Source organism: Equus quagga, chromosome 2 (assembly GCF_021613505.1).
Source record: "Equus quagga isolate Etosha38 chromosome 2, UCLA_HA_Equagga_1.0, whole genome shotgun sequence".
In the NCBI taxonomy this organism is placed as follows: Eukaryota; Metazoa; Chordata; class Mammalia; order Perissodactyla; family Equidae; genus Equus; species Equus quagga.
Genome location: NC_060268.1, coordinates 80,151,551 through 80,162,458, shown reverse-complemented (window position 1 = coordinate 80,162,458; position 10,908 = coordinate 80,151,551). Strand labels below are relative to the sequence as shown.

General features: G+C 39.7%; 2 protein-coding genes across 5 annotated transcripts in view; one reads left to right on the top strand and one right to left on the bottom strand.

Annotated features, from left to right (window-relative positions):
• The window catches only part of LINS1 (lines homolog 1), a 25,067-nt gene extending 23,416 nt beyond the window's left edge, over window positions 1-1,651 (bottom strand). Inside the window, exon 1 of one of the 3 annotated variants that reach the window (XM_046654257.1) lies at window positions 1,512-1,651. The gene's annotated coding sequence lies outside the window, so the exon portion shown is untranslated. Of the gene's footprint in view, window positions 1-268; window positions 404-1,511 lie in introns of those variants that run through there. The other 2 variants (XM_046654254.1, XM_046654255.1) reach the window with 2 other exon arrangements.
• The window catches only part of ASB7 (ankyrin repeat and SOCS box containing 7), a 51,431-nt gene continuing 41,538 nt past the window's right edge, over window positions 1,016-10,908 (top strand). The window contains exons 1-4 of one of the 2 annotated variants that reach the window (XM_046654260.1): window positions 1,016-1,146; window positions 1,368-1,462; window positions 8,235-8,356; window positions 10,287-10,548. In XM_046654260.1, the coding sequence (XP_046510216.1) occupies window positions 10,338-10,548 (211 nt within the window). In that variant the 5' untranslated portion in view covers window positions 1,016-1,146; window positions 1,368-1,462; window positions 8,235-8,356; window positions 10,287-10,337. Of the gene's footprint in view, window positions 1,200-1,367; window positions 1,463-8,234; window positions 8,357-10,286; window positions 10,549-10,908 lie in introns of both variants that reach the window. The other variant, XM_046654258.1, reaches the window with a different exon arrangement.

The window sequence follows — 10,908 nt, the reverse complement described above, 5'->3', positions numbered from 1 at the left end:
GATTTTCTTTATATAACCTATCCCTATCTGGCAATTTTGTGAAAGCTACACGACAGCAAGTGATGGCATCTATCTTGTTCCCTGTTGTCTACGTAACAGCTAGAACAGTGCCTGGCCAGTAAACACTTGCTAAATGTCCGGGACAAGCCGCCCCTCTCCTCGCTTCCTGGGGACTGTGGCCTCCCCAACCTTAACACTTCGGACGAGCCTCTCAGTCGGCCGCACACCACCTCCCCCGCCGCCGAGCTCAGCGGCCGCCCCGACGTACCTGCCAGAGATCCAGCTCTAGCCACTCTACCCTCGCATCACCATTCGAGCCAACACCTGCCCCCTCCCAGCCTCCGTAGTTCACAGAAAGTACAAGGGGGTCCCTCCCCCCGCATGCGCAGAGGCCCCATTCGGCGTACAGTGTCTCTTAGCAACCGCTTCGAGTCCCTCCGCCAGGGGCGGAGCATCAGAAGCCACAGGGGGGAAGCCGAGGGGGAAGTGAGTAAGGCCAATTGGAGACGAGTCCCAGCCTCAATCGGCACGCCTCCTCTAACTGTCGCGAATGCGGAGGCGGCTTTACGGCAGCCAAGGGGTGGGGGCTGCCTGGGGTAAGGAGGAGAGAAGGAAGCAACCAACCAACCAAGTCGCCCCCACCCCCCACCCCCACCCACCCCGGACCTGGTTTACGGCTCCGGGCTCAGGCTCCAGTGCGGCCGCTGATTGGCTGCCGAAGGCTTGGTCCCATCCCAGTGACCCCAAAGTGCTGGAGGGAGGGGGTGGGGGTGGCCCAGTGCAAAGTGCATCCCGAAAACCCCCTGCCTGGAGCCCCCGCGGCAGGCACTTCGGACCCTGTATGACCCGGGACCTCGTTGCCCCGAGACCTCCCGTGTCCCCCCGTAGCTGGGAGCCTCCGGCCCGGAGCGCGGCAGCCCCCTGCTCCGAGCCCTCAGACCGGGACTGCCCCCCCCAACCCAAGTCGGGACTTCCTCCCTGCACCCCTGCCCCGAGGCTGCCCGGCGGCCAGGACCGCCGCCCCCCCCCGCCCCCAGTCTGCTCGGCTGTCTGGATGCTCGCCGGGCTGGGGCCGTGAGGCACCGAGGAGGATCAGGAACACCCGTGTCCGGCCCTGCCTGAGGTGTTTCTTCAATGGAGAAGTTGGTGAGTGTGGAGGAGGCTGAAAGGAGGAAGAGAAGCAGCAGCTGAGGAGACAGGTAAAGTCACTTACCTCCCCTGAGAGGAAGGGGGCTGGCTGGGAAGGAGGAGAATCGCTGCTGCTTCCTGCCTGCCCTTACCACTCTCTTCCTAGGCTCCGCGTTCCTCAGAGCCCACTCCTGCTCGCCCCTAGGGCACTGCACCGCTCACTAGTTTCTGATTTGCAGGTTTGAGCTGGCTGGAGGAGACGAGAGAGCAGGAAGGCGTCTGCCCACCCACCAGAGAAGCAGCGGAGAGCCTCTGACCAGCATCCTCTATAAAGGTAATAAGCCAGCCCTCCCCTCCCCCCATTGTTTATTCCTGGCCCCTACCTTATTAAGCAGAGCTTTATTTTCAGGGTGGTTACCTGGGAATGCAGCCCTTTCCCGGCCCCCAGTTTCCCAGCAAAAACAAAAACACTGCCCGTGCTCTAATGCTTAACATTTTAATAACTTCCCTACCCCAGAAACGTGTTTTCCCCCTTTCTGTACAGTGTGTTTCCGTGTTTTGCGTTATCTTTTGGTACACTGTACCATTTACCCTGCTCTGAGACTTTGAGACCTTTTTGTAGTGCCGCCCCCAGCCCCTCTTACTCTCGTAGGAATTCCTCAATTCCACGTTAATTGCTTGTTAATTCTGAATGACTCTGCTTTTTAATTAAACCACAATTTTCTGTTTTCCTCTTAGTCCTTCCTATCAGCTTTCCTCTATTTCCATCAGAAAATCTTTTGAGTTACCTGACAAGGGTTTGGTAGAGGACGGTACAGTAATGGCTTGAAATGTGTGAGTTTCAGAAAACGACGTAACTTTTTTCCCAGTAAAAGTGAATCCGTGTACTTTAATAGTATGAATGGTATGAAAGCAGTATTCATCCCTGAAGCACTTATGTATAATTAACTCTTCGGGCTTTTGTGTGTTTTTGTGTGACAGATGTGGATGGGCCCTAAAACTGTGATAAAAAGATAAACAGTACCTGTTACACCTGATATTTTCGAGAAGAACTTAAAAGTTTACATAGTATCTTGTTAATCATTTGACACTCAAAAATTTAAAGACAAAGGAGTATTTTTGTGTGTTTAGCATCTAGGGCTTTATTTTTGCATTCTTTATAAATAAGATTTCTCATTTCAAAACCCTTAAGAGAATTTGTTAGATTGAAATTTAAGCATGTAATTCATGTGATCGCATTTCTCCTGCTGTATTTTGTTGTTGCCTCTAAAGATGTGCCAAAGGTAAGTTTAGGACATTCTTGTAACTCCTAAAGAGGGGTATGATCAGGGAAGTTATATAAGAGTTAATTCAGATATTAGCCAAGTGAATGACTTTTCTTACATCTGATAATAGGAGTATAAAATGACTTGTTAATCTCAGAGTTATTTTAATATCTCAGATTGTTTAGGGAATTTTAGGTACAAAGAGGTACTTAAAATAGCAGAAGTTGTTAGGAAATCTTTGATTTACTTTGTTCCGCTGGACTTTCTGCCTTTCACAAAAAAAGAAATTAATATCTTTCCTGATTCTTCTAATTATCAAGATACAGCTAAAGATACTTTAAGAGGCTCTGAGGGTTTGCATCTTCTTGAGACCTGGACCTGGACACCAAAGGGAGAATGTATGCTACTAAATGGGATTTAGAATCAGTATCTACCAATGACCGTTCCATGGGGAACATTTGGGGTAGCCTTTGTATGTGTTTATAAGGTCCGCTTCATTTCAGTAAAAGCTAGGCAGAAGTCTATAAACTTAAAGCAGTTTTCATTATTTCAGTATGTGAATCACCAGAGATACCTAATGATTACTTAGGACTTTTAGAAAATACTAAAATATTTGAAGTATGTTTTTAAGGTAAAAATGAATTAGGTATTTTCTATTCAGGCCTTCTCAATTAAGTATTTTTTCTGCTTTAGATTTAACTCCAGCATGTTTTCATTTCCCAGGGGTATTAGCACTGAGAAGGTAAGGGAGCGGGTCTCAGGCAAGACAAGCATGTGAGATAAAGAGAGGACACTGCTTTCCCCTGGCTTCCAGCCAGTTCATTCTCATTGCTTAAATAATATTTCATTGATCCGCTATGCTTTTAATTATTTTTCTAAGATTAGGGAATATATATAAATTGTCAACATCTATTCCTGATATTAGCGTGATCAAGAGCATTTGGTTTAGGTTATGCCAAACATTTAAAATATTTAATTTGGGTACTTATTTGCCAACATGGACAGTTAGGTAGTTTACATTTTTCACCCTGGTAGTTAACTTTGTGTTAATTCTATTGCCAGTCACATGGTTTTGAAAGAAAAAAAAATCAAAAAACACCTATTTATTTGGTAACCAAATATATATTTATAATCACAGAGGGAGAAAAACTGATTTTAATCGAAGATATTCAGTGATGTATCTTGAGAGAGTTATGACTAATACTTACTTTCCTTATACGTAAGTGATGCCATTCACAATTATTTACCGTTATGACATGTACAATATCTCTTTATTTTGTTCACATTTAACTGTGATAACACAGAAGTACATGCTATCCCTGAAAAGTCTAGAGTCAGATAAAGTTAGATCGGCATATCTAATACCTGACTTTCAGCCTTTCGTTTCAGTCTCAACTGAAGGCACTCCCTAGGTAGAATAGTTGTCTCCTTTCTTGCAGACTTTCTAGACGCTGACATGAGGCTGCTAAGATAATATTCCCAGACATAGGTTAATAAGATAATATTGACAAGACCTTGTCATTTATAGTACTTGTGATTTAAGCTTTGAGTTGGGTCTGGATAAGTGAGTTATAAAATTTCCTCTTTTCCCTCATCCACATTTCGTGAAAATTGTTTGTTTTTCTGCTGGAACTCATGAGAGTTATAGATAAGTTGTACATGATAATAAATGTTTTGTGTTATATGAGGCCCAGTAATTTGGAGAAAATACTAATACCCTTACTTGTTTTGGAACATAAGCACTATGCTAACTATGTTGAGTGATACGAAAATAACACTTCTACTTTATTTTGGGTTCTAGGCTCTTGATCATACAAGTAGGGCTCATCAACATGCAGCTCAGCCCTGTTGCACACTTTGGGCCTTGCAGTGTTTCTGCATCCATCTTCCCTCTTAGGACTTGTGAGCCATTGGGGTTTTTTTTTTTTTTCTCAGAGCCGATATCCTTGGAGTTGCTGATTTTATTTCCTTACCAGCCTTTATCTCTGTTTATTCTGCAAAGAAATGCTTATTTCTTTTTTGAGTAGCAAGCTGTTATCTTGTTTCTGGTTTGTGTGAAATCTGAAAACACAGTTCTAATTTGTATCACTTCATCAAAAAATGTGTGGACTTTTAGTGAAAATAATATGCAAAAAGCCATTAATGACTAATCATTTATGCCAAAGGAAACTGGGGACGTGTGGGCAAGTTTGGTGAAAGTTATATAATATTAGATCTTAAACATATTTAGTTTTATAGTTATTTTATTGTTCACTCTATTCTATGAATATAGACTTCATTTAATTATGTGGAGCAAGAAGTTTTGCTTTTAATTTAATGAAGTTCACTTGGCATCTATATGGAAATTAAATGGTAACATTTTAATTCCTAAAGTTACAGTTTCTAGGAGAGTTAACAGTATAAAAGCTTGGAGGTCTACATTGTTTTCTTTTGACCCCATGTACAGTAGACAAGATGAATCTGTAAAATTTAAACACACTGTTAATATTGTGCAATAAAATCTCATATAAAAATTATAGACATTGGGGAAGTGGCTCATTTTGATATATAGTTCTGAAGTCTTCCTTGTTTGTGTGTTTTTTTCTTTTTTCTGACTATGAAACCTGGAACGGAATTTCTGAAGATTGCACCCTCAGAGTTTTAGTCATTCTGAGTCATTATCAATTTTAAACAGCATAGTTTGTACATATGTTTATTTAGAAAATTGACTCCCTCATCATGTTCTTTTCTTTTATAAGCGTCTTCCATGAGCTATCAGAGTTTCACACTTGCACTCCTTCAGAGGAAATAGACTCTTTTCCATTCTCACCTCTGGACTTCCTCTGTGGTTTTTAGTAGGCACCTTTACCACTGGATACCGTATTTACTTTTTAAGTTCAATAGCCTTTTTTTCCTTTATTTTTATATATGTGGATAGCTGTACTCTATTAAGTACAGATTCTCGTAAAATAACACCAAGATAAAATTAATTAGTTGTCTGATGCTTTGGACTATTAAGGCTGTTTTGGTAGTAAATCATTGTCCTTCATAATTTAAGGGATATGGCTGACAGGGAGCCTGTATGAGTAGTGTGTCTGTCTGTTTTTCTTGTAAAGATGGATGCATGCAAAGAGTGCTTTTTTGGTTTAAACCTATGGTTATTATTTATAGTGCTTAGTATTGTCAGACAGGAGAAAAATGATCTTAACATTTCTAGGATTATTCGATTTATTTAAAGTATGCAGGACTCTATTAAAGTTCCACCCAGAGGTAATCCCAGTGGTCAAGGCCTAGCAGTGCTCCACGCAGGTGTCCAGCACTCAGTAGATTTTCCTTCATCTGATGGAAGTAGCCTGTGTGGTATTATCACAAGTTGCTATTGTTTATGCATGTTTCTTGTTGAGAGACGTAATTTAGTCACTTCATCTTTTAACACAAAGCCTTTTCTTGACGTTATTAAATTAATACCATTTCACATTCTCCTCGACCCTCACCTTGTGTGTCCTCTCCCCCACTGCCCTCACTACCTCCGTGGAAGTGGCGATGGGTCGATGGAAGGACCAACAATCAGAACAGGGATTCTTAAAGCTTGAAACCATGGGGGGAGTCCTGTGAGGCAGGGGGTGCTGAGGACACGCTTCCAAGTAAGACGTCCAGTGATGCTCATTCTTGAAATGTGGCCGAAGTTCGTGTGGAAAGTAATCACGTGTTTATTTGTGGAAATGCTGGAGGCTCATCATTGGAGACATCCGTTTGCATTTTTTAAATAAATTTTTTATTTTAGTGTAGTTTTAGATTTATAGAAAAATTACAAAGATCGTACACAGTTCCCGTATACTCCTCACACAGTTTCCCCTATTAACATCTTACATTAGTAGATACATTTGTCACAATTATTGACTCAATAATGAACATTATTATTTATTAAAATCCTTGCTGTATTCTGATTTCCTTAGCTTTTACCTCATGTCCTTTTTCTGTTCCAGGATCCCTCCAGGACACCACATTCCAGTTAGTCATCTTGTCTCCTTAGGCTTCTCTGAGCTGTGACAATTTCTCAGACTTCTTGTTTCCTTGTTTTCGATGACCTTGACATTTTGAGGAGTACTGGTCAGGCATTTTGTAGAATGCCCCTCAACTGGAATTTGTCTGATATTTTTCTCATGATTAGACTGGGGTTATGGGTTTTGGGGAGAAAGATGACAGAGGTAAATTGCCGTTCTCCTCGTATACCTACAACATGACTTGGCACTGTTGATATTAACCATGCTCACCTAACTGAGGTAGTGTTTTCAGGTTTCTCACTGTGAAGTTGCTCTTTCCCCCCATTCCAGCTGTCCTCTTTGGAAGGAAGTTACCATGCATGGTCCACACTTAAGGAGAAGGAAGTTATCTTCCTCCTCCTTGAGCAGGGAGAATCTGCACAAATTATTTGGAATTCTGCACAGGAGATTTGTTTCTTCTCCCCCCTTTACTTGTTTATTCAATCAGTAATTTGTATCAGTATGGACTTATTGGTATTTATTCTGTACTTTGGGTTAGAATCCAATAGTACTTTAATTAGTGTGTTGTTCAAATTGTTCCATCTTGGCTATTGAGAGCTCTTTTAGTTGGCTCCTGTGTCCTTTAGATATACCCCCATTATTGCGTTTTTTTCAAGCACTTTGTCCCTTTTTGGCACTGTAAGATGCTCCAGGCTCATCTTGTATATTGCCTGCCCCAGTCTTAGAATCAACCATTTCTGTAAAGATAGTTCTGCATTTTTTACAGTTTGCGTTGTAGGAGCTGTTCTGATCGTGTCTAATTCATTTATTTAGAAGTAGTAGGCAGCGTTTTAAATCAAATATTATTTCCAAGTGCATGTTGGCAAGGTCTTCGGCCTTCCTTGAAGAAGTTTGGTGAGGAAAAATAAGGTTTGAAAAGAGGAAAGAGTCAAAATGGACTATACTCTTCTGGATGTTTCAGAGTTCTGGTTGTGCAGTCAGCAGCACCTGTGACTGCCACGTTTCACCATAGTGCGTCAGGTTGCCAGGTGGCCCGACCTTTCCTTGTTTAAATGACAGAGGGCTTGGCACACCCACCCCACTGGGACAGGGGTGACAGTTCTCCCAATGAGTAATTCCTGGAGTGATTCTGGTGTAATGTGTGGAAGTCACTTTGTGTGTATTCTTAGCATTAGTGTAATTCACAGACCTAGGATTTAATCAACATGGAGAAAGATCCCTTTTATTTTAGTTGTAGAGAGAAATTTTTCAGAATTCATATGGGGAAGCTGGAAAGACTGTTATTAATCTTTTACTCAGTTTGGTGTATGCATAAAGGAATAACAATTTTAAATTGATTAAAGTGATACCGTATGGGCATATAAAAAACCAGCATTTAAAGACATAATCTCCTTTTAGTTGTCAGTGATTTCATTTTGCCCCTAGCCACCTAGTGTATTGAATGCACACATATTTTCATTTTAGTCTTATTTACAAAGAGCAAGTGACTAACGATGTCAGTTAAAAAGCAATTCAAATGAAGCAAGTCTGAAAATACATTCTAAGTAGAGCAAAAAGAAGAATCTGTTCTCATCCAAATTCCAAATGTGTGGTTTATTATTTTCTTTCCTCTTCATCAAAAAACTGCTTTTTAGGAAAAAAAGTTCCTGAAAATTAATCATATTCTATACCACCTTGGAGATTAATGTAGGTTTTGAGATTGTTTTCTCTAAGAATTGGTCTGAGTTCTTTTTCTGTTCTGTAAGTTTGTTGCAACGTGCTGATATTTAACCTCATCAAATGGTAGACTATGCAGGCAGCCATGATTCTTTATTATTTTTAGGAATTTTCCCATGATTGTTATCTCATTTGTTTTTAGGTTAAGAGAGCTTATTTGTGCTGCAATCTGGACACACTCTGAGCCCCCTCCCCACAATGCTGTATGTGCACAATGATTATTAGGCAATCCATCTATCAGGAGAAGGGACATTCTTCTGTAAGGTAAGTGACTGAGGGTCATTGGTCATCTCTTGTTGTTCTAGAGGACAATCCGTTTAGCTTTTACTTTTCTCCTTCAATTCAACTAATGTATACTAAACACAGCACTAGCCAAAAGAAAATCCGGATTTGTTTTGATATTATTTGAATCTTTTTCTTGCATACTAGGCCTCATGCAAGTGTGAAGATAATCATCCCATTAAAAAAAAAATCTGTTAAAGATGATTGTTTTGAGCATATAGTAGTAGTTTCCATTAATTCCTTCTAATGGTCTTCAACATTTTCTTTTATAACACTAAAAATAAGCAAAAATCTATTCCAAAAGGATTCTTGGTTTTAAAATTTCTAGGCCAGGAGTCTTAATTTTAGTGTCATTTGAAAAAGTAAATGAAGAGATTGGGGAAATCATATTTATCAAGAAAACAAATTGTCAGGAAATTTCTCATTTCCCAGTTTTTCTCTGAGTAAATAGTTCTTTGTGGTAGTAGCCTGATATTTTTAAATTACATTACTTAGTAGTGATACTGATGAGTTTGTCATAACCATTTTCTATGTATAAAACAGCATAGGATATTTGATAGACTCTTAAGCTGTGATGATTTGACCTGAGTTAGGCTTAAGTTTACCTTCGTACAATCTATAATGAGAAGTTTTGTAAGATAAATTATTATCGGTAACAAGATTATCCCAAGATGTCTAACCTACATATGAGACCAAAAGGACTTTATCACATAATTTTTTTTTATTTTTAGAAATGGAAGCCTACTAATTAAGAGATGAGTCTAATCTGTTCCTTAAAATTAGCCCAGATGGAATGGCTTCATAGAAGCTTGTTACTTTAAGTTTCTGTATGTATTTAAAAGCTTAGAAATGTACTAAAAAGGTTTTTGTACACACATGTAAGATGCAGCTTGTCACCATTTAATTTGGGCTTTTCCTGTCTGCATGAAGGAGATCTCATTGTATACGGAGTTTGAGTACACACCTCTTTTGTGACCTATTAGAGAGTATGAGAATTCAGTTACTACTTTTCCTTTAAAATAATTTTTTTCATGTGGTTAATTAACAGGTGGTTTAGATTCTTATAGTTTTTAAATATTTTGTATTATCTTGCCACTTTGAATATTTATAGAGTAAAACTTCTGGAAAACTGAAATTAGAGAAGTGTAAAAGAAATGTGGCAAAAAAAAGAGGAGTAAATTGTGCATCAAACAGTAATAAAGTGGGGAGGATAGAAAGACAAACAGAAATAAAAGGAAAGTAAATATCATCTATATATTTTACTCTAATTTGCTTAACCCCACCCACTTCCTTTTCCCCCTCAACCTTCCACCCTTTGAGGCTAAAAATAGAATATTGTTGAAATACTTGAAGAAACCAACCTAAAGTTTTTTGCCTTTTTTTAACCACTTCTCATAATTAAAGGTCTTTAGTCTTCATATCTATGAATTGTCCACTTGATACTCCATATTTGCTCACTAATCTAAATGTTTGAATAGTTTATAACTTAAATTTCCTTCATGTGCATTTGGTAAATCTGAACTCTTAAGACAGGTACTCATCTGGCTTCTCTGTTGTCTTCCTTCTAGCTGCCCAGCATCACCTTACATTTTACCTAAAATAATGCTACTATGTTCATAGGATGTTTACTTTGAGTTTTCATAAGGCTGCAGAAGAAATTTCCTGTTTCAGCAATTCAGGGTTTTTTGCCTAGCTTGCGTTTTAAAATCTTTTATATTCTTAGGGACATTACTGAAAGTTTTGGTACTGGTATGTTTTGGTCATAATAGATACGTATTAATTAGTTGTAGTAGTATGAACTATCATTGCTAAGGTTTACATGGTTTAGCAATGGAAAATTCTGTGATGTTTAACGGCCACACTGTCAGAAGCCAGCAGTTCTAAATTTCATGTATTCTGCCTGCCCTTAAAGGCTGATCCCTGTGACCTAATGAATCCTTTGTAAAAAGTGGACTCAGCTAGGATGTTACACCACCACTGTCGAAGGAACCCTGAACTCCAGGAAGAATTGCAGATTCAGGCTGCAGTGGCTGCCGGGGATGTTCACACAGTACGAAAGATGTTAGAACAAGGCTATTCTCCAAATGGCCGGGATGCTAATGGCTGGACCCTGCTACATTTCTCTGCAGCAAGAGGAAAGGAAAGATGCGTTCGAGTATTTCTAGAACATGGAGGTGAGTTTACTGGAAGCAAGCCTTTTTCCCAAGGAGAAACTTAAAATGAAATTATGTTGAGTTTAAAATATGTATGCGTGTGTATGTAATTTTTGGTGCCTCTCTTTTGTTAATACTCACCTTCTTATTCTCTCTCCTTTGTGAAGACGTCCTAATTATGCTGATCTTTGTTTAAAACCAGATTGTTTAGAAGATCTCTTTGGTGAAAGTGCTTCCCGCCCGCCCCCCACCCCGTAACTAGTTTATATACAGCCAAATTTTCCCAGGTTATTTCAGCTAAAAGCGACCCTTCTTCAGGTTGTCCAGTTGCTTTTGTTGCAAAAGCAGAAGTGGCTATGGTACCACAATTAGAGAATTGCA